This window comes from Panthera tigris, chromosome B1, assembly GCF_018350195.1.
Source record: "Panthera tigris isolate Pti1 chromosome B1, P.tigris_Pti1_mat1.1, whole genome shotgun sequence".
In the NCBI taxonomy this organism is placed as follows: Eukaryota; Metazoa; Chordata; class Mammalia; order Carnivora; family Felidae; genus Panthera; species Panthera tigris.
The window spans coordinates 202,210,141-202,233,705 of record NC_056663.1 but is presented as its reverse complement, the minus strand read 5'-3'; the positions used below and the strand labels follow the sequence as shown (position 1 = coordinate 202,233,705).

General features: G+C 43.3%; 1 protein-coding gene across 4 annotated transcripts in view; it reads left to right on the top strand.

The window, feature by feature from the left end:
* ADD1 (adducin 1) overlaps window positions 1–23,565 on the top strand; it is an 87,115-nt gene that overhangs the window by 49,661 nt on the left and 13,889 nt on the right. For 2 of the 4 annotated variants that reach the window (XM_042985079.1, XM_042985080.1), the window contains exons 4-10: window positions 4,264–4,415; window positions 12,567–12,647; window positions 12,890–13,039; window positions 14,757–14,900; window positions 15,007–15,105; window positions 15,827–16,003; window positions 20,836–21,180. In XM_042985079.1, the coding sequence (XP_042841013.1) occupies window positions 4,264–4,415; window positions 12,567–12,647; window positions 12,890–13,039; window positions 14,757–14,900; window positions 15,007–15,105; window positions 15,827–16,003; window positions 20,836–21,180 (1,148 nt within the window). The remainder of the gene's footprint in view (window positions 1–4,263; window positions 4,416–12,566; window positions 12,648–12,889; window positions 13,040–14,756; window positions 14,901–15,006; window positions 15,106–15,826; window positions 16,004–20,835; window positions 21,181–23,565) is intronic. The other 2 variants (XM_042985082.1, XM_042985081.1) reach the window with 1 other exon arrangement.

The window sequence follows — 23,565 nt, the reverse complement described above, 5'->3', positions numbered from 1 at the left end:
GGTTTTTACTGGACCTTTTCTATCTAACATTTATTCTCCTTTCTTCCACAACAAGAATTCTGGCCTTTAAGGACAACCAGGAATAACAAAACCAGAATATTATGTAATTACTCATTTGTTTTCCCATATATCACACAAAGTAACCATACTCTACCAACAGTCTATTCTCTTCATGATTTAAAATAGTCTATGTTGTCAGAGTATGTAACCATTACACGTTATGATCTCCCTCTTATAATGTTCAGTTAGTGTTATAATTAATACATAATAAATATATATTAATTCTCATCACCAACCTTTGTATCCGTGTATCCCTCAGTCGTTTTGGTTGTCTGAAGTGCCTTCTGTAGTAGAGTTCTCAGAAAAGACTTGTGCAAACAATACTCTCTGAGTTCTTGCCTGCTGTCGTCTCTGTATGTCGATATTAATTGAGTTTGGTTTGTTAGGGTGTAAAACACTAGACTCACATTTTCTATGTGTATCTTAAAGAGATAATTTTTTTTTCCATCTCAAAGTATTGCTATTAAAATTGAAGATACTCTTCCATATAAGTGACTTGGTCTCTTTTCCTGGATGTTCAAAGTACTTTTTTCTTTATAGAGTCCATCAGTTTTATCAGAATATGTCTTAGTGTTGTTGGTCATTGTGGCTAATTTTTCTCAGATGATGCGCTCTTCCAGATCTTTTGTATTTTATCAATATTTTGTGTTTTAGCAGTATTTATTCTGTTTCCTGTTGTTTCCTACTTCGGGGATTCCTGTTATATGCATGTTGGAGTTTCTTTGTCACTGTTGCTTGTTCTCAAATCCTTTTTATTGCTTCATTTCTTTATGATTTAAAAAATTTTTCCATTTCATGCTCTTTTCTCTTTTAGTTTAGTGCGTATGTATGTATTTATTTAGAAGATTTTGTTTTATTTTATTTTTAAATTTTAGTATATGTGCTTGCCAAAGCAAGCACTATTTTATTTTTTAATTAATTAATCTAAAAAATTTATTTATATTTGAGAGAGCAAGCGAGTGTCATCAGGCTCAAACTTAACAACCCCAGGATCAAAAGTTGCATGCTATACCACCTGAATTAGCCAGGTGCCCCCTAGCTTAGTATTTATTTTTAAAATTATTTTTTCATTCATATCTAATTCCTTTTATGTTCTAATTCCTTTTATGTTCCTTCGTGAATTTTTCTAATTAAACGTTTTTTCATATCTTCTATTATTAATACTTTTCTTTGCCTTTCTTTACTGTTTATGAAGCAGTAGGTTATCGTTTTCGTCTGTTTTGCATACATATCTTTCTTGTGTGATTTCATTATCTGTAGGGATGTGATTCTGCGCTTCTTTCTTAAAATAATTTTTGGGTGGTATTTGATCATGGTATGTTTTTGTTCACTTTTACACGAAACTTGGTTTTCTTGGAGATTCCTGGTTTAGGCAGGCTTTTCTAATGTCATGGCTCTAGAGCTCCCTCTTCTGTTTTTTTTCAAAGTGGTAAAAAAATATGGCAGTTTGTTGAATGAAGTTGGGTCCTGTTTCCCTTCCTTGCTTTTATCTGGACTCTTCTATTTTCTTTATAGTTCTGTGCTAGTCAGTTTGGGTTTGAATTACCATATATTTCTTAGTGTGAGGCTTTGTCCTAAAAGACAATTGTAAATGGTTAGTTTGGAGAATTTTTAAGGATTTAAGTGTGCAGAACTCCTCTTGGTTCTAGCTGCTGTTCTCAAATTGGCCCTCTGAGCTTTGTAGTGAGTTCCTGATGGTTCTTTTGAGGGTCTTAGGTTCAACCAATGGTCCATGGTTCCTTCTGCTTCCTCCTACATGTATGCTGATATACACTGTTGTCTTTGTCAACCCTACCCAGTTATATTTTCAGTTTTGTGAGTCTATCTACCTCATTACCTAGTGTTGTTGTAGATATCATTCTTAGGTTTTTGGCTTTGATATCTTAGTTGCTGTAGTTAACTTTTCGGGGAGGGTTGGAATAGAGATTTAGTAAGACTCGAAAACTGTACCGTCACTGCTACCATCTTCTGAAAATCTTCTGAAAAACAATTTTTAAGAATTGAAGATCTAGGGGGTACCTGGCTGGCTCAGTTGGAAGAGCATGCAACTCTGATCTCAGGGTAATGAGTTTGAGCCTCGAGCCCGACGCTTGGTGTAGAGATTACTAAAATAAATAAAACTTAAAAAAAAGAATTAAAGATCTAAAGTAGATGATTGACCTATGTTAAATCAAGATGATAGGTGGTTTTTGGTATTGTTCTCTATATTTTTCTGTATGCTTAAGATAGTTTATGATTAACAAGATTCAGATCTAGCAACATGTAATGAGGAGTCGTGCAAATACTTCTTTTTCCTTCCTTTCCAGTGTGTATGTCTTTGTTTTTTTTCCTTTTTCTTGCCTTATTGTGTTAGTTAGGATCCCTACCTAGTATAGTATTCAATAAGAATGCCAGAGTATATACATCCTTACGTAGTTCCTGGCCTTGGGAGAAAAGCATTCAGTCTTTCATCATTATGTTTGATATTAGTGGTGGATTTTTGTAACTGTCCCTTATTAAGTTGAAGACAGTACCTTCTATTACCAATCTGCGGAGAGTTTTGGGTGATGAATTTTATGAACTGCTTTTTCTGTATCTATTAAAATGATCCCATACTTTTTCTTCTTTAGTATAGACCTTTCTATAAAACCTTCAGGTTTTTGAATGCTGAACCAATCTTGTGTGGCTGAGATAATCCCCCTCATGATGTATTATTCTTTGAATTTTTTTTTATTATTTTTTTATTTTTTTATTTTTTTAATTTCTTTTTTTCAACGTTTTTTTTTTTTTTTTATTGTTGGGACAGAGAGAGACAGAGCATGAACGGGGGAGGGGCAGAGAGAGAGGGAGACATAGAATCGGAAACAGGCTCCAGGCTCCGAGCCATCAGCCCAGAGCCTGACGCGGGGCTTGAACTCACGGACAGCGAGATCGTGACCTGGCTGAAGTCGGACGCTTAACCGACTGCGCCACCCAGGCGCCCCTATTCTTTGAATTTTTAAAAAATGTTTATTTTTGAGAGATAGAGCATGAGTGAGGGAGGGGCAGAGAGAGGGAGACACAGAATCTGAAGCAGACTCCAGGCTCTGAGCTGTCAGCACAGAGCCTGACCTGGGGCTCGAACTCACGAACCATGAGATCATGACCTGAGCTGAAGTTGGATGCTTAACTGACCGAGCCACCCAGGTGCCCCTATTCTTTGTATTTATTGCTGGATTATTTGCTCAAAGTTTGTTAAGTAATTTTAGTCTGTGGTCATGAGAGATACTGGTCTCTTTTTCTTATAACGTCATGTAACAAAATATCTTTGTATGGTTTTGGTATCAAGATAATGCTGGGCCTGATAGAATGAATTGTAAAGTGTTCTGGAAGGGTTTGTGTAGAATTTTCGAGAAGAGTTTGTATAGAATTGGTATTACTTCTGACTTAAATGTGTGGTAGAATTCATGGTGATGTCATCTGGGCCTGGAGTTTCGTTTATGGAAATGTTTTTAACTGCAAATTCAGCTTAACGGAAACAAGGGTATTCAGGATGTCTGTTTCTTCTGGAGTGAGCTTTTGATAGCTTGTGTGTTTCAAGGATTCTGTCTTTTTCATGTAAGTTAAAACATATGCTGATATAATTAGTTGTTCATATTATCCTGTTATTATCCTTTTAATGTCTGTAGGATATGTAGTTATGTCCCTTCTCTACTGCTTCATAGTGTAATTTCTACCTCCACTGTGTTTTTTTTTTTTTGGAGTCTCCCTAGAGGTGTATTTTATTTTATTTCATTACATTTTTCATTTTATTTCATTAGTTTATTTTTAATCTTCTCAAGATTAAGTCAGTTTTCCTCTATTTTTCTGTTTGATATCTCCTTTTTTCTTTATTACTAATTTTTTCTTCTTGTTTTTGGATTTCGTTTTCTCTTTTTTTAGTAAGGTGAAGCTAGATCATTTAAAAAAAAAACTTTCTTCTTTTCTAATATATATGTTTTCTACTGTAAATTTCCTGCTAAGAATTGCTTGACTGTATCCCATAAATTTTGCTACCATTTTGTTCTTGATTTCTAACTTAGCTGTATTAATGTTGGGGAACGTGATCTTTATGAAATAGTCTTTGAAGTTTTCAAGACTGACTTGTAGCCTTGTGTGGAAGATTCATGTCTCAGGATTATTATTATTTGTTTTATATTTGATAAGAAATAGTAAGTCTTTGAGTTTGTTTATCTTCTATTTCAGGTCTTGGTATGGTGACTCCTGTGAATGATCTGAGAGGGTCTGATTCAATCGCCTATGACAAAGGGGAGAAATTATTGCGGTGTAAGTTGGCAGCATTTTACCGACTTGCAGATCTGTTTGGATGGTCTCAGCTTATCTATAATCACATCACAGTGAGTATTAAGTGGGGTAGTAACTGAGTGGTAAATGGAATGTTATGTGTCTGACATCACTGCTTCCCATTTAGGAGAAGAGGAGAGTCGACTGAAGTAAATCTTAGAACACTTTCTTTCTGATTCCTGATTGCAGAGTATTATAATCTGAGAATTACCAACTTTGAATTAAAAATTATGAGAATAGTAGTTCTTTAAAACTCCTTTCTTGCATGCTAATCTAATAACTGTTGACCAAAGTGCAGTGGTCCTCCATTACATAGGGTTTTGCTTTCCACGGTCTCCGTTACTGTAGTCAACCAGCCCAGAAGCAGGTGATCCTCCTGGCGTATCGTCAGGTCAGCAGCAGCCTCACGCTGCATCACCTCCCGCATCACTCACCTCACTTGGTGTCCACGTGTCGGCACTTCATCATCTGTCATCATTGCAAGAAGGGTGAGTACAGGACAGGAAGACATTTTGAGAGAGCGAGGGAGACCACATTCTTGCAACTTTCATTACAGTGTATGTTACACTTGTTCTAGTTTATTATTAGTTGTGTTGTGAACCTCTTACTGTGCCCAATTTATAAATTAAACTTTATCGTAGGTATGTAAGTGTAGGAAAAAACAGTGTATGTAGAGTTTAGTATTGTCTGCTGTCCGCAGTTTCAGGCATCATGAGGGTCTTGGAACGTCTCTCCCATGGATAAGGAGGAGCTATGTATAGGCAGTTCCCAAAATTCTTTATATGCCTAAAAACCTAAGAATAAAGGTATTTTTTTCCTACTCTGACCAAAGCCTTCTATTTCTCATAGTTATTTATTTCTTCAGCTACTCCAGTTTTAGCTATTTTTCAACATGATCAGGACTTCTGTTTTCTTCAGTTGATTTTGCAGTAAATATTTATTGCGTGTCTCTTGTACATATTTATTCAGTACAAGCCTTGTTCTAAGTCTGGGGTCATATCAGTGAATGCGACAAGTCCTGCCTCTGTGGATCTTCCTTCCTGCATCCCTGTCCACTGGCCCACATTCATTCCCTCTTTGGTCCAGCTTGGATTTCCTGGTGCTACATCATTTCGGTAACGCTCTTTGGCAGTGCTGTCCTCTCCCTCCTGCACCCAAACAGCTAATCCTGCTGCAGAGAGTCTCAACAGGGCCCACAGGCCTTCTCTGTAGGTTACAGACCCATGACACTGCCTGGCACCGTAGGACGTCTCACTTAGGAGCTCACTCACTAGTGCCTCTCTACTCTCTCTACTACTGTCTTCGGAATTCCTGACCTCTTTTCTTTTTAAAAAAAATTTTTTTTTTAATGTTTATTTATAATTTTTGAGAGAGACAGAGGCAGGATGCGAGTGGGTTAGGGGCAGAGAGAGAGGGAGACACAGAATCCGAAGCAGGCTCCAGGCTCCGAGCTGTCAGCACAGAGCCTGACGCGGGGCTCGAACTCATGAGCTGTGAGATCATGACCCGAGCCGAAGTCGGACACTCAACCGATTGAGCCACCCAGGCGCCCCTGACCTCTTTTCTCTTATCAAATGACCACAGTGTGTCACAGAGAAAAGGGGAACGCCTGACTGATGTTTGTACCCATTCTGTGCTCCTGAGCACCTCCTTCTACCTGCAGCCAAACTTTGTTTCCCAGTTGGAATTTCATCTCTCTTGCCTTCTTAGATTCCTAATGCACCATCAGCCTTCTATTTTTTTCTTTGCTTTTCCAAAGAGATAATCTTTCCTTGACTCTTAAACTGTTCCAATCTGTTTCTTCATTTATTTTCCTTTGTTGAATATTTCAAATTTTTAGTACAGTGCCTACCAATAGTAATAAGTGTACTTCACAGGCATGTCTGAAGAGGAAGTTGTAATCCTGCCGATACTCTTATCTTCTTCAGGCAACTGGCGTTAACAGCTGTTTGAATTGTTTTACCCTTTTCTCTATACCCAGCACACGTGTGGGTGGTGTGCACATGTGGACTTGTAAGGGGTGCTGGGTTCAGTTCCAGCGTGGATTCCAGGGTGGCAGTCTGGAACCCACCTTTGTGACCAGTGCACTGTGTTTGTGGCATGTGATGTGGATCTTTCCAGAGACACCGAGTTATTCTCCCCTCCATCTCTTCCCCCTGTTGCCCTTAAAGTTTGCTTTTCAAAACGGAGACCTGGCCCTGTTGTATCCACACTGTCATGCCTGTAGGACGCTGCCTCCACCCGAGTGCCCCTGCTTTATTTCCCCTGAAGCAGTTCCCACCATCCATACTTGACTTTGGCCTTTTGTCATCCATCTCCACTCATGGGAACACTGACTCTGAAGGGTGCCTCTGTTGTGTTTCCTGTTGTGTCCCCAAGAGCAGGAGCCGTGCTGGGCGTACAATAGGCATACAGTGAACTCTAGGGTGAAATCCCCCAGACCGAAATCTGGCCTCAGTAAAAACATCAAACAGGAACTCCGTGGTGCCTTTTGGTGTTTGGTCAGAAGGTCCCCTTCACCTGCCAGAAGTGCCAGTTCTGTTTCTAGTGCCTGCATGGAAATTGCTGGCACCTGAGGCTGATTATGTTTGACCAAGTGCTCTGTGCGGAGATTTAATGCTCAGTGGTCGGCTAAGAATTAGTTCCATGAAAATGTTACAGCTGTAATAGGAAATGTAATCCTTGGCTTTAATAACACCTTCACATTTTGGGGGGGGGTGTTTAAAATGCTGTTTACCAGTAGTCCTGGTATGAATGCTATTTAAATAAGTTTAAATTGCTGAAATTGCTCCCCCTGCCCTTTATTTAGGACTTGGCAGAATTAAAACATTAGTTAAATGTTTACTATTCTGTAGATGATCTGTGTGGCCCTTAATACTGAGTAAAAAAGATTTTTAAGCACCAAAATATTTCCTGTATCTTGTGAGCTAGAGAATCTTTGAGGGAAAAAGTTTTATTTTTGTTTAACTACTTGTGGTATACATTTTTTGTTTTATAATCTAAATGTTACCGTATAAACACTTAACAGCAAAGAAATACTAACGATATTTATCAGTGCAACCAGAAAGTGCGAACAGGTCATGGTGACCTTTCTGGGAAAGAGGGCCATAGGGATTTTCTGCTGAAGGGATTTAGAGTGCTGGCAGGCATTAGGAGATTGGAGATGATTGTCTGAATTAGATCTCTGTCTTAAGATCGTATTAGGTTTAGAGAAGCTTTGGGGGGTGTCAGTAGTAGCTGGGGCCTTTCCGTCCCTAAATGCCTCTGGTGACAGTGGAGTGCTGGGTTCAGCTCCATGTGGACTCCAGGGAATTGTAAACCTCAGGTGGTGGTCTGAGCCCACCTTGTGACCAGTACACTGTGCTTCTGGGACATGATATGGATCTTTGCCAGAGATACTGAGTTGGGTGTATTTGGTTTTCAGTGAGTGACCTTAAAATTTGTGACATGAGTAGTCAGTCTCAGTGAGGGTAACGCCAGTCTCTTAGACACCAGAAACCTTACTTGGAGGGGCACCTGGGTGGCTCAGCCAGTTAAGTGTTAGACTTTTTTTTTTTTTTTTTTAACATTCATTTTTGAGAGAGAGCACAAGTCAGGGGAGGGGAGAGAGACAGAGAATCCCAAGCAGACTCTGCGCTGGCAGTGGGGCTTGAACTCATGAGCCGTGAGATCCTGATCTGAGCCAAAATCAAGAGTCAGACGCTCAACTGACTGAGCCACCCGGGTGCCCCGTGTCGGATTCTTGCTCTCAGCTCTGGTCTTGATCTCTGGGTCCTGAGTTCAAGCCCTGCATTGGGCTCTGTGCTGGGTGTGAAGCCTACTTAAAAAAAACAAAAACAAACTTACGTGGAAATATCCTTCACTCTTTTTTCACTTTACATCTGTATTTAGCACCTTTTCTTTCTTTTTTTTTTTTTAAATTAATGTTTGTTTTTGAGAGAGAGAGAGAGAGACCAAATGCAAGCAAGGGGAGGGGCAGAGAGAGGAAGACACAGAATCCGAAGCAGGCTCCAGGCTCTGAGCTGTCAGCACAGAGCCCAATATAGGGCTTGAACTCATGAACCACAGATCATGACCTGAGCCGAAGTCAGAGATGCTTAACTGACTAAGCTACCCAGGTGTCCCAGCACTTTTTCCTTTTTTTGCTTCAGACTCAGAAAATCATATTTTAAGCTTTTTCCATTAAAATATGTGTATTTATTAGGCTCACTCTTGGAAATACATGTTAACGAAATAAGTCAAAGAAGAAAAAGTGATAGCATTATTTATAATAATAAAATTTGAGTCTGAATATCCAATGGTAGGTGGAAAATGCCCCAGTTACTCAACATCAGTTTGAGGGAACGTTACATACTATGAAAAGTACTTATATAGACCATGTGGAAAAAATGAAAAATAGTTATTACAAAAGAGGGACTATAAAATGTATACTGTTTATAACTATGAATTATGCCATAGAGACCAGGAAACAAGAAGTCATTAAAAAATGGTATGTAATAGTTTTTTAATGTGGAACCTGATAGTATGCTTGTAAAGTTTATAGGGAAGACGGAAGTCCAAGAATGGCTAAGATGAACTAAGTGAGAGTTTTTTCCTATTAACTGAATTTGTAGAAGTGATACTAATTAAAATAGTGTGTTTTGGGCAAAGGAAGAGACAGACCAGTGGGACAGAACCGAGCCCAGAGCTGGATCTCATTTATTGAAATCAGAGGCACAAAAGAGTCTGCGTTGCAGAGCAGCATGGGAAGGGTGCACTAGGCAGTAATTGGTGCTGGCACAGTTGGAGTGAAAAATTGAAATTGGAAAGTTGCATTGGATTCCCACCTTATATATTTATACCCACAAAGGAATTCCAATGAATTCAGAATTAAATGTGAGAGGTAACACTTTAAAAATTTTAGAATGGGGGTGCCTGGGTGGCTCAGTTAGTTGGTTGAGAGTCTGACTTGTGCTCAGGTCATGATCTCGCAGTCCATGAGTTTGAGCCCCATGTCAGGCTCTGTGCCGACAGCTCGGAGTCTGGAGCCTGCTTAAGATTCTGTGTCTCCCTCTCTCTCTGCTCCTCCCCCACTCACGCGCTGTCTCAAAAATAAATAAATACTAAAAAAAAAAAAAAAATTTTTTTTTGGATCAATATAGGCAAAAATCATTGACCTTTAACTTCTTAATTATTTATTTTTTAATTTTTTAAAATCTTTACTTTTGGCAGAGAGAGAGAGAGAGAGAGAGCAGGGGAGGAACAGAGAGAGAGGGAGACACAGAATCCGAAGCAGGTTCCAGGCTCTGAGCTGTCAGCATAGAGCCCGATGCGGGGCTTGAACTCACCAACCGTGAGTTCATGACCTGAGCCAAAGTTGGACACTTCACTGACAGAGCCACCCAGGCGTGCCATTGACCTTTAACTTCTGACCTAAGGAAAGAGGTCTTAAGACACAAAAGCACCTATTATAAAAGAAAAGATGGGTAAATTTGACTACTTTAAAATGAACAAATTTCTTATCATTAAAAGATGCCGTAAAGAGAGTAAAAATAGGGGTGCCTGGCTGGCTCAGTTGAAAGAGCATGTGACTCTTGATCTTGGGGTTGTGAGCTCAGAACCCATGTTGGGGGGTACAGATTACTACAAAAAAATAAATAAACTTGGGACAAAAATCAGAGAGTGTGAAGAAAGAAAACCTACAACCTGGAAGATTTTGCCTTACAGGTAACCAACAAACAATTAGTATCTAGAAAAGATAAAGAACTATGAGTATGAAAAGGACAAACCAGTATGGTCATTTTGTGACCAAAAGACAAGAAAGGAATTTCACAGAAGGGGAAATAAGATGGCTCATAAAAATGTGAAAAGTTGCTCAACTCATTACTAACCAGGAAATTATAAATTAAAACCACAATGGAATACCATATCACAGACATTAGATTTTCATTTTTAAAGAAGAGAATAGTAGAAGCACAGACCCACCGCACATAACTGGCAGGAGCGTCTATTTAATTAGGCTCTCTGAAGGTAATTCGGTGTCGCTCTGGAGAAATTTGACCACGGATGCTAGGAGGCAGGTGCAAGAATGTTCACAGCGTTTTTAGTAGCAAAATGGGAATCCTGGCCATTGACAGAAGAGTGGATACATCAATCGTATACTCACCAGTGGACACTCCACAGCAATGGAAGTGAACACATGATAGGCTCGTCTGTCGTTGTCTGGAGGAATCTCAGAAATACTGTTGAGGAAAAAAAATGTCACTGCAAAGAAAATACGGTATGATTCCAATTAGTTGAAGTTCATAAACAGATAAAAATGAAACAGTATATTGGTGAGGGATAGATATATAGAAGATAAAACTGTAAAGAAAAGGAAGAAGATGCCTAACACATAATTCAAGTTAGTGGTTACTTTTGGGAGTTGGGGGGAGGGACACGGGGCTTCCAGGATACTACGCTTCCTCTGTTCTGAAGTTGGTTGAAAGATACACGGGTGTTTGATTTTTTTGTACTTAAGTGCCTTTTGTACTCATGTGCCTTCTAAATATATGATGTTGCAAGAGAAAACTTTTAATGTAAGTAAAAATATCTGACATTTAATTTTTCCTTATTTTTCATTCTAACCAGTAGTAAATACACAAAGCAATAGTCTGCTTTATGTTTTTTGTTTTGGCCCAACTTGGAAATTGGGGGAATTGTGTGGTTTTGTTGTAGACAGTTAAAAAGGTGCATGCTTTTTAAAGTACAAGAACCGACTTTAGATATAAGCCTAGCGAACTCACCATTAATGGGAAAATATTTTCGGGAAGAATGGAAATCACGTGTGCATTTTTGAAACGCAAAGAGAGCAGGGACTAGGGCAATGGGGATTTAAAGAGAGTGGATATCTTGGAGGTGGATATAGAATGGGCTCATTCATGGTCATGATTTACTGCCGTTGATCCTGTTACCGCTAGTAATAGTAATCGTGGGGAGATGCCATGTACTGATTATTTATTGTGAGTACCAGCCCTTATCATCCCCTATTTATGGACAAGGAGGCCAGGAGAGCAGGGTCCCCAGAGCAGCACAGACCATACTTGGCAGAGCTGAGATCTTCACTAAGGTCTTTACCTGATTGTGGCTCCGCATGATGTCATCCTGAGGGAATCAGGTGAGTTTCGCATGAAGGTGACAGGAGGAGGAGGGTCGTTTCCCTGTTATCTGAGAGCTAAATTGTACAAATAGGGGACTGAGTTTGTTCTGTGTTGCACGCTAGGAAGAGTGAAGAGAAGTTCAGGAAGACAAATTTCTGCTGTGTGAGTAAGGACGTTTTGATGATCAGGTCTTTCTTGCTTCACTTCTGGCTCGGTCCCCGCCCCCGTGGGTGGCTGTTTGCTGAATGAAGAAATGAGGCCCAGTGAGGATGTGGTGGGCGCCCCCCTCTCAGTACACCTGCCCCGGCAGGCCCCGGGTGTGCATCTGTTTGGACCACCATGGAAGTCACTGTGCTGGTTAGGAAGTTGTACTAAACACCCTAAGTCCTTTCCCACAGATGCCGCGCTCTGCCTGCCTGGCCCTCGTTGCAGTTCTTAGACCAGCAGTGAGTGCGTCCCAACCGAATGGCTTTGGGGAATGGTTTGAGTTCTCCCAGAATCATCCTAAAAATGGGCAGGACTCTTTTTTTCCTGTTGTCACTAGTATCTAGCACAGGTACACGTTGAACGAATTGTGGACAGAAAGCAGTGAAAGAAGGGGCAGACCCACCAGGGGCACGATCATGTGTAGAAACTTTCTGAAATCCTTCATTAGCGGTAAGGAGGAGGTCTCTGTTGTTTGTGATTTTTATGATCGTTCATTATCCTGCAGGTTTTGAGGACCAGAAAGTTTTGGCTTTCACTAGTATATGCCTCCGGGATGCCACCTTCTGGCCTGTGATGCTGGTTTGGTAGCCACCAGGTGTTTTCCCTATAAAGTTAATTGTCATGAGTGTGACCGAGATGCACTTCATGCACCTGATAAATTACTACAGCGTAATGATACAAAGCTTCCGGTACCTCATAGCTTCGTGACAGATGCTGTACTTAATGTGCTTTCCTGTGTAGCTCACTGAATGCACACAAGCCTGTGTGTTTGTGGGTGGAAAGAGAGGCAGATCATTCCAATTGTATTTTTGAGCTAATTTTCCTTACAGACCAGAGTGAGTCTGTGTGAGTAATTCCTTTCGGTAATTTTCCTTACAGACCAGAGTGAGCTCTGAGCAGGAACATTTCCTCATCGTTCCCTTTGGACTTCTCTACAGTGAAGTGACCGCGTCCAGTTTGGTAAGAATATCCTTTTCCTCTTGGGCGTTATGTGTGTTTAGGTCGTATTAGATCATGAAACACCTAACCCCACGAGACATATAAAACCCAAGAAAGGGGACGAAGTTTATGTTTTGTGTGACTAACTCTGAGAAAAACTTTAGAACTAGTTATACACACTTTAAACTTTGGTTTAAATAACACCTAGTAAGGGTAATTTGAAATCCTGTTGACATTGAAAATTTTGATTTGCTTATTTTCAGGTTAAAATCAATTTTCAAGGAGATGTGGTAGATCGCGGGAGCACTAATCTGGGAGTAAATCAGGCCGGCTTTACATTACATTCTGCAATTTATGCTGCAAGGCCAGATGTGAAGTGCGTGGTCCATATTCACACGCCAGCAGGGGCCGCGGTGAGTGCGTTGCCCTGGTGGCAGCTTACATTTGAAAGCTGTTTAGTGAAAGGCACGCCACGTTTACTCACAGCTGCCCTCTTTTGAGGCAAGTCAATAAACCTAATTTTGTTAGAGTGAAGAAGGTTTTTTCCTAAGTTTGACCTTCTTAAAAGAATTTTTTCTTCTTCTAAGGGGTCCGTATACTATCCAGTTTTGGAAAACCTGTGTGAGCGAAAGTGTCCGTTAGACTTGACAGTTAGCAAATCATAGCGTATTGAGGGTGAGGTCAGATTTCAGTGTAAGTGAAGACTGCAGAGACACCTTGTTGGAGAAGAGGGGTGGGAGGGAGGGGCTCAGGCAGGCCGCAGGAGGAGGCTGTGGACTCAGAAAGGATCAGCTGGAGGCAGGAGACCTGAGCCCACTGATGGGCTGTGGGGAGGAGCCAGGTGAGACAGCGAGAGGTTGAGGCCTGGAAACCCCTAGATGTTCTGTCTGGAGCCAGCAAGAGCAGGGCTGGGTCGTGAGAGGAGAGGAGGAATGGCTGTTGCAAGAGGAAGGCACAGACATTGTAGGCTGTTAGGTGACTGGCCTCGGAGCCTAGAACTTTCCCAAAGCCTGCCCCTGCCCAGTCACCGAGCCCTGGCCTTTCTGGTGCCGACAGCCCAGACCTCCCAGTATGAAAATGCCCATTCCGGTTTTTGGGACGGTCATGTGACAGTGAAATACTACAACTATCTAGAATTGGCTTTTTATCAGCCATTTTATTCTTTAATGACTTTGTGGGCTTATTTGTACCACACATGGATTCAGTAATATGGAATTATATGATGTTTTAATGTCACGCATATTGGATTGTTTTGATGCGTGTTAGACCTATCTAGTTTATTTTACTTTGAACATGTGGTTCTAGATGTGAACAGAAGAGTTTCGTTAGATCTATCCTTTTCTGAAGTTTTTTTTTGTAAAAAGATGCATGCACTCCCAACCACATGCATTTTAAGGAACTATTTGAGGTCCCTTTGAGAATATGGTTCCAAACAGTTTACCATGGGATATGTTTTAAAACTTACCAAATCACTTCACTTGGTAAGGAAATTCTTCTTACAAGAAGGCTGTGAAAGGAATTTAATGCTGTATCGCCTTTTTTATTGTGGTGTCTTTTTAGGTGAACTTGTATGCGGCATCGTTGCACCCACCTCTAGACACTATTTGAATCTTTGGAAACTGTTCTTTCGTCTTGGTAGAAAACCTTCAAAATTAGCACGTTCTGAAGTCAGTTTGGGAAATTTAAGGAAACTGAAGGGCTATATGAATGCTTAAGATTTTTTCTACTTAAATAGAAATTTTACAGCATAATTATCCTAAACTTCAGAAATTTGCTTTTATGTAAATTTCTGGTTTTGGTTCACCTACGACCTGAGATGAAAAGTGTATCAGAACGTCTCTTTGCAGTGTCCCGATTCACTCAGGGGAAGCAATGGTCGTTCCTTGCGTTTAGGGCCAGGGTCATCTTACCCTGAAACCTGAGCTCGCTTGGCATTAGGAGTTTTAAGTGCACATCACTAGCAAGCCCCAGAAGTTAAAGTTCATCCTAAGTTCATAGGTTCATTTATTTCTCAGAAGGTAACAAAATAAAATCTGTCCCCCTGTTTATTTCTTTGAGGAAAGCATGTGCCATGTCATCAACGTGTGACCCTTGATTTCCCTTCATTCATGGTGACTGCGTGTTCTCTAGGTCTCTGCGATGAAATGTGGCCTCTTGCCGATCTCCCCGGAGGCACTTTCCCTTGGAGAAGTAGCTTATCATGATTATCATGGGATTCTGGTTGATGAGGAGGAAAAAGTATTAATTCAGAAAAATCTGGGGCCTAAAAGCAAGGTCAGTGGGCATCTAATGTGGTCTTTAAATTATAGAGGGAAGAAGAAAAAGTTAAAGCGTCAGTCTTCTTGCCTCGTTCCTTAGGGCTTTCATGTTTCTTGCTCAGGTTCTTATTCTGCGGAACCACGGGCTCGTATCCGTCGGAGAGAGCGTTGAGGAGGCTTTCTACTACATCCACAACCTTGTGGTCGCGTGCGAGATCCAGGTGGGTGGTGGCCACTCTGTTCGGTCTGCAGCTTATCTGGGTGTTTGCCGCGTTTTCATAGAGTCTTGGTACTTGTTTTGTAGGAATGAGTCTTTGTGTAATCTCTTTGCCAAAGATGAGCTCATGGATTTGGAAATCGACCAGAGCAAATGCCATTTCACTGGCTGAAACTTACAAATGATTACCGGGCTTTCATTTCTAGTTTTTTATTACTCAGATACGTCAGTCGCCACCATTACGGAGCACCCGGCATCGGGCGCTTCCTAGATGTTACTCCATGTTCTTTCACTTGCCCCTCACAGCACTGTTTGTGAAAAAGCACGTGCAGGGAGGCAGAGCCTTGCCCCCGGCCCGTGTCTGTGAGCGCCGCTGAGCCAGGTCTGCTCAACCCCAAGTCTGCACTCTGCATGTTACCTTGACTTACGTTCAAGGCAGTACTGCAGTCCCCAGGCTCCTCATACGGTCTTCAAAGGTGCTCTGCTTCCCCATTTCTCCTCCAAGCATGAGTGCTCAGTATCTTTGTCATGCTAAAGACGAGCTTCTGAAAATAACCTTGTGTGTGAATAGTCTGTTGCTGTCCATCCTCCATGTTTCATTCTTACACTCTGATGACTTGGTTTCTTTTGAAACGTACATTTCTGTTTCAGTGATCTCTTGTAGTCGTCTGCTCCTTCTGCCCTCAGTAACGAACTCAAACTACTGTTTGCTTGTTTTGGAAAAGGTTCGGACTCTGGCCAGTGCAGGAGGGCCAGACAACTTAGTCCTCCTGGATCCTGGCAAGTACAAAGCCAAGTCCCGTTCCCCAGGGTCCCCGGCAGGGGAGGGTACCAGCTCACCTCCCAAGTGGCAGATTGGTGAGCAGGAGTTCGAAGCTCTGATGCGGATGCTCGATAATCTGGTAAGAATGTTGCTACCACCTGATGGTAAAGCTTTTGTTCTGAAAGCAGAAGCGTTCGTGTTTTTATAGCAAGTGAAATGGCGTGAAACTGTCTTCATGCAGTATCTGAGTGCCTTCACCCTCAAAAATCATGAAGAAGCACCGGGCAATATAACTTCTAAGCTAAATCACGGCAAAATACAGAAGTGAGGGTTTCTTGTCTTCTTTTGTTGTTTAAAGGTAATCACACTGGACTATGTGGGGACAAGAGCACAGAGAATGCCCTGCTCTGAAGTAGGCTCCTGGGTTGGGGTGCCTGGTGGTTCAGTCGGTTGAGTGTCCGACTCTTGATGTCAGCTCAGGTCATGATCTGCCGGTTCGTGAGTTTGAGCGCTGAGTTGGGCTCTCTGCTGACAGTGTAGAGCCCACTTAGGATTCTCTCTCTCTCTCTCTCTCTCTCTCTCTCTCTCTCTCTCTCTATCTCTCTCTCTCTCTCTCTCTGTCAGTCCCTCCCCCACTCATGTTCTTTCTCTCTCTCAAAAATAAAAATGAAAATAACTTAAAAATAAAGGAAGTAGGCTGCTTGGGTAACTTGCTCCTAGAGTAGCAGCCAGCTTGGTGCCCATCCTCCCACAAGCAAGCCATCTGGGGGTGCCTTCTACATCTGCTAGCCATGTGCTTTGTCTTTTGTTTTAATGTAAGTTCTAGCTACGTGGGGCCTGATTATTATGTTTCACAGACATTTGCTGCTGATTTACTGTGTTGGGGAGACCTCTTCCTCCAAATTGCAGGGACACGGAGCCTAGCACAACACGGAAGCTGGACATGGTGTATTAAGCATAATAAGGATGTTCTGATGTTACCAGCAGGATGTGGTCTGTGTTAGAGGGTTCAGTGAGGGATCTCATCCATTTGCAAGCATCAGGGAGAAAACTTGATGTGGATGGCACTTGGAAGTGATCTTGGAGAGTAGGTAAAATTGTGGTAGGCCGAGTTGGGAGAAGGAAGGTGTGTGCGTGACTGAAGACACTACAGTAGGTGTAGGGGGTGGGGACATGCCTTCCAGGCACTTGTCTGGTATGAGCAGGTTCTTTAAATATTTAGGTCAAGGTGTTATAAGACGAAGGACTCTGTCTCATAGAGACGTTGGGCTCTGTGCCTGCTGCGGTGTCACGCTGTTTAGATGGAATTCGGGAGAGTCCATCCTCTTTCCACATGACTTCGGGTGGTATAGACACAAGGACCTGTCCCAGGAGTGTGGGATTGAGAAGCCTCCAGAAGGGCTGGAGTCCCCATGTGTTGCTGTGGCCATGCTGGGCACCCTAGATAGCATCTCCAGGGCCAGCGGGGTGCATTTTAGCCTAGCAGGAGAGAGTCCCGACTATTGGACCAGGTCACACAGGGGAGGGGTGGCTTCGGAAGGCGGGAAGCTTAACTTTCTTGAAGATGTTGGAACACAAAGAATTCATGGATCTGATTCAGGGGTGCTAAGTGTCCTCAGGGGCTGGCTTTGATTAGTCAGGGGGGAATGAACACAGAAGGCAGAATCTTCTATAACTTCTGAATTCATTTGCCCTGTACAGGGGGATTGCATTTACTGACCATCTACTATTGAGCCAGGAGCCGTTAACAGGACACAAGGAGTTCATGACCTACCCGGGGAGGTGGACAAACAGATCCCACATGTGGCCATGCATCTGTGATCTGGGTCCTGACAGAGCACAAGGAGAGCTGTGGAGGCAGAGACATAGGGCATGGGCCGGGACTGGTCTCGGGAAGCAGGGGGAGGAGTGAGGCACACTAAGAACGTGGAAGAAGCAGCTGGAGTTAGGTGGCAGGGGCCAGTGGTGTCCCAGGTGTCAGTACTGGGAGGCAGATACCCCCAAGGGGCCCCACGAGGCAAGGAGCGCTGGGGCACCCTGTCTTACAACCTCTCTTCTTTCCTCCTGGCCGTTGCTCTGGTTTCACTGTTCTTTACTTGGAAGTCAGGTAACAATCAGAAGAGAGGACCAAGAATCGAGAATACCAGCCCACCACGTCTTGTGTCCTCAGTGCATTCTAGAAGGTGGAGAGAGAGAAATCAAAATCAGGCAATAACTCTTAATGTGATAGAGGAGGGGGAGAAAGGACAAAAGATGAATAAGTGAAGTGCTCATTGCAGGGCTGTTGGTATTCAGTGTCCCTGATGTGTACAGGTTGTTATTGTCATTTTGATATTAGAAGGCTGTGTAATTTGTAAGAAATAATAATTATCATTACATTTCATGTTTTAACTTAGTATTCTTTTTTTTTAATGTTTATTTATTTATTTTTGAGAGAGAGCATGAGCAGGGAAGGGGCAGAGAACGAGAGAGAGAGAGAGAGAGAGAAATACCAATCAGGCTCCGTGCTGTTAGCACAGAGCCCAGTGTGGGGCTCAAACCCACAAAACCATGAGATTGTGACCTGAGCCGAAACCAAGAGTCGAATGCTTAACTGACTGAGCCATCCAGGTGCCCCTTAACTTAGCATTCTGACTAACCATATATGTTTGCCAGTAATTGAGTAGGGTAGACAATAGTTGAAGATTCTCATACTGTAAGAACTATTTTAACGTACACAGAAGAGATGCTGATTGCTTCCCACACATGAAGATCTAATTCTAGCTCTTCAAAGAAGGAAGGAATCCATATGTGTATCGATAAGCCACACAGTAGGTGTGAGGTCCTAGTATTGCCTCTAGTTTTGGCTTGACAGCATTTAAAGGGGAAGATTAAAGAATAAAACCATACCCTCTGAGGATAAAATTTGGCAAAGTTCTGGTGGTTTATCCTTCAGTCATGGAGACTACTCAGGAGTCTTGGCTCCCTCAGCGAGAGGAAACTTGAGTTAACAAGAACTGTATTTTTCTGAAGATAGCCTTTTTACAGTGGAGCCATTATCTTTTATTGTTCCTCAACAAAGCATGCTCATCAATGGAAAAACTGCAGCGTAGACATTTACCGATCTTCTTGAGGATGGTGGTGGGAAAACGACCACTGAGGACTGCGTTTCAGAATTGCCACCACCCTTTTTTTAATGTAGTAAAGGGATGTTGGTATGCCAGTGGTCTCCCAAAGAAGAGAAGCATCCAGAAGGGAGAGAATTCCTGAATTGGGAGAAATGTGAATGATTCTAAAGCACCTCAGCAAGCAGGACACAGGCCGGGGCCCCTCTAATGTGACAGCCCTTATTCTCCTGTCCTTTATGGTGAAGGTGCTGTGAGTGACTCGGTCCAGACGTGAAACGGCGAGTCAGGAGCAAACTGAGTCAGGTCCTTGGCCTAGGGTCTCACAAGGTGGTGGCCGGGACTGGTTCCCATCAGAAGGCTCAGTGGAGCAGAACCCACTTCTGAGCTCCCGACAGAATTCTGTGGACAGACTTCATTTTTCTTCCCGCTGTAGGAGTCATGGCGGCTCGCTTCTTTAGAGCCAGCAATGGATAAAAGACTCAAGATGGGTGCCAGCCTCCTATGTAGTACATCCCGCATCACCTTTGCCAAATTCCATGGGTTAGAAGCAAGTCAGGTCCTGCCCACGCTCCAGGAGGGAGGGCATCACAGCAGGTGGGGACCATGGTGGGGGGGCGGGCACCAGAGAGTCTGTCTGCCACACCCACCAGCTGCTATGCACTGGGTTGGAGGGATGGGGAACACATCCTCCTTGCCTTGGAGAGATCGTCTGTGGGGATTGGCAGACAGGTCGGTCCAGCACGTGGGCTAAGTGCTATTGCAGTGATTACAGAGGTGTGAACTACTGGGGCCCAGGCCTTAAAGCCTAGTAAGTGGTCATGAGGCAGAATTGAAGGTTGATCTCGAAGATTGTTACATTCAAAGAAAGAACCAGGTTTCACGAGGTGTACTTGTTTGGCCTTCCCCAAAGATTATTACGGTATCTTATCTAAACTTTATCTTAAAAGGTAAGAAAAAAGAAAAGAAAAGAAAAAAAATTAAGTACGTTGTTTAATACGATCTTTACTGTAGACAGCAGCAAGTAAGCCCATTTAAGTATTCAGTTTATTAGTATTCAGTTTAGTAACTTTTAAAAACTGGGAGCACCTCAGTGCCTCAGTTAGTTAAGTGTCTGACTCTTGATTTTGTCTCAGGTCAGATCTCATGGTTCCTGAGTTCGAGCCCCATATTGGGCTCTGCGCTGACCGTGCGGAGCCTGCTTGGGATTCTCTCTCCTTCTGCCCCTCCCCCGTTTACACACATGCACTCGTTCTCGTTCTCAAAATAAGTAAACATTAAAAAATTTTTTAGAAACTGAACACACTGTAGAACCAGTATCCAGATCAAAAAACAGTAGCACGGTGGGGGGTCTGGCTGGCTCAGTCGGTAGAGCATGTGACTCTTGATCTCAGGGTTATGAGTTCAAGCCCCCCGTTGGGCGTGGAGCCTATTGAAAACAACAGCAGCAGTGATGACAAAACAGCACCTCAGAATCCCCTGTACCCTTTCAGGTGCTTCTTTTTGTACTTTTAATAAGTGATGAGTGGAATAGTGTTCTCTCGCATGTGGTTTCTTTGACTCAGCAGCACATTTGTGAGGTTCATCCTAATGTTGCACCTGGGGATGGAGCATTTGCTCTGAATCCGACCCCCTAGTCCGTTGCGTGGATGCTGCAGTTTGCCCATTCTGGTGTTGCTGGCTTTGTCTAATCTGCGGTCAGGATTTTGGTGAATGTTTGTGCGTCTCTGTCGGCACGTATCTGGGAGTGCGGAGTTGTCGCGTGCGTGCCTGTCCAGCTTTTGTAGGTATTTCCACGCAATTCCCCAAAGTGAAACTGTTGTGAGATCTGGCATATTGACGGTCTTTTATTCTCTTTGGACCCTAGGGTTACAGAACTGGCTACCCTTACCGATACCCTGCTCTGAGAGAGAAATCTAAAAAGTACAGCGATGTGGAGGTTCCTGCGAGTGTCACAGGGTACTCCTTTGCTAGTGACGGGGATCCGGGCACTGGCTCCCCTCTCAGACACAGTTTTCAGAAGCAGCAGCGAGAGAAGACAAGATGGCTGAACTCTGGCCGGGGTGACGATGCTTCTGAGGAAGGGCAGAACGGAAGCAGTCCCAAGTCGAAGACTAAGGTGTGGACGAACATTACACACGATCACGTGAAACCCTTGCTGCAGTCTCTCTCGTCCGGTGTCTGCGTGCCAAGCTGTATTACCAACTGCTTGGTCTGTGCCTACCTTACTGTTCATAGTTAGATGATGTAGAGCAAGTTGGGTAGCTGGGGCTTCGGAGGCTTTGGGAATCTAGCCTTTCTGACCTGGATTTCGAGCAAACCTTCCTCCTTAACCTTCTTTAGCCCAAACCGGACCTGCCGTATGCATTAGCTATAATTCAAGTAATACTGTCTGCTTGAAACTGCTTAAGATACGCAGCACTTCTTCAGTAACCCCCACATCACCTAACTCTGTGCGTAGCGAAAATACTAAGTAACTTACACATATTAATCTAAAAGTTGGAGCTGACATTTAATTCAGATTATGTTCACGGAATCCTAATGCTTCATGCACGGAAAGGTAGTTCAGTCATAACCTGTTATTTGAGTGTTGTCATCGCCAGACTGCAGTCTGTTCTTTAAAGGCTTCAGTGTTTTCTTAAGCAGTTTTCCCTGGTGTCTCACGGGCATTTTCCCAGCTGCCCTCGTCCTTTCTTGTTGGTCTCGTTCCCTGCTTGCTGTCCCAAAGCCTCCGAATGCTCTAAGCCAGCTACCTTCTGCATGGACTGTTGCATGTGAGTAGACGGCCGTAGTGGTGAGTCCTGTGGCTCCTGCTGGGTGTGGCATGACCCAAGTGCGGCGCAGGCCATCTGCAGGCACCAGCGACAGACCCTGCGAGGCGCGCTTTGTTTCCGTAATCACAGACACGGCCCTCAAAGACACTTGGCTGTCTTGGTGCTCACGTCCTGTGAAGACCGGTCTTCACTGTCCGGTAACCCAGCCTCTGACAGTTCGGCGGCTCCTGTGCCACACAGAGGGGGCCCCTGGAGCGGCCGGGGCAGGCACGCAGGTGACCCGTGAGGTCGGATGGCCTGACACGGTGTGCCCCGAGCAAGCATGCGGGGCCTCCTGTTCCCGTAATAACAGTGTTCTTACTTTATAGATTTATTCCAAAGAAGGCAGTTCTGTCTTCCCCAGGTGGTTCTGGTGCGCGAGCCTCTGTGCTCCTGAGCAGACTCGTCACGTGGAGCCCGTCTCTCCTCTCTCCTCCCGCCTCCTCTTCCTCTCCCTCTTTTCTTCTCCCCAGTTTCAGCTGTTTTGTTTTTATTTATTTTACTTGTTAAAGGGCGTGGGCCTAAAAACCACCTTCCTGCTGAGGATATACGTACATAGTGCTGAGTTGCCGTGATGAAGTTTTTCTAAGCACATGTGTAGCCTCAGCTTTGAGCTTTATTTGCTATTGTCTTGAAACAATATGAAATCACTTTGCGTGTTTTAGTCAGTGTGCACATTGAAGGGGAGACCTTGTTCAGCACTTAAATTTGTTTCCTACTGCTCCGGAGTATTGGGCATGCCATGCAGTGTTCCCAGGTTGGTATGTTAACTTACAGTAACTGTTCTCAAGTTTCAAACGTGTTCACGCTTCCAAGGTTATTGCTTTAATGTTTTGACTAAAACTTATTTTTAATAAAAAGCTGGAGTTATTTTTATCTGAGAAGATAACTGTCAGTGAGTACCTCACAGCTCATGCCCATCCCACACTTCCCTCCGCAGCAGCTAATAAGCATTCGCCAGTCTGTTGCTTTCTTTAAAGTCTTATGGTTTATGGCCATCTTACTGCCTCCTGAAAATACTCTCAAAGGCGTAACATTGCTGGCCTTGTTTTAATGTTCAGTGCCCACCCATGCCTCAGAATTAGAATTTGATTGAAAATCTCGTGTGTGATTGGAGATCCAAAAATAAAGACAAAATGTGAAAGGCGTGGTGTGCTGATGCTATGCACTGATATCTAAAACAGCCTTCTGATAAAAACTCATGAAGCGCTTCAAGTTTGTTTGGGATATTTTTGTAACACTCTGAAGTATTAAGTTATATAAAATATTCGACATCACCAAACCCTCCCACCAGGCAGCTACTGTATATCCGTTCATGCAGCAATTTTCTTGGGTTGAAAAGCTATGCCAACAGCACGTTCTAATGCTGTACTTTATTTTCATGCAAAACTTTGGTGATGCCCACTCTTGCCTCCCAGTCCGGTCTTTCCCTTTACCTGGGTGGCAACATCACATCGCTTTTCATGACCCTGCCATCTCATGCTTCCAGCGGCTTTGGCATTGATGACTCTCAGGGCGGTGAACCAATGTGCTCTGAGGGGTCCCCCCATGGCTAGTCCGCGGGAGTTACGGAGCGTAGCTCTGTCGTCAGCCTCTGCCGGGCCTTCTGGATGGCGTGTGCCGGTCAGTCACGACTCTGGCTTCCACCGTTACTGGTTTCTGTTTGCACACGCCCTGCCCCGATCCCACCGCTGCAGTGACAGGAGGTGTGGTCATTGGTTCATTCTCTGTGATGTTCATGCATGACCAGGTGTGAGACACGTGGGACAGATTGGATGCTGTGG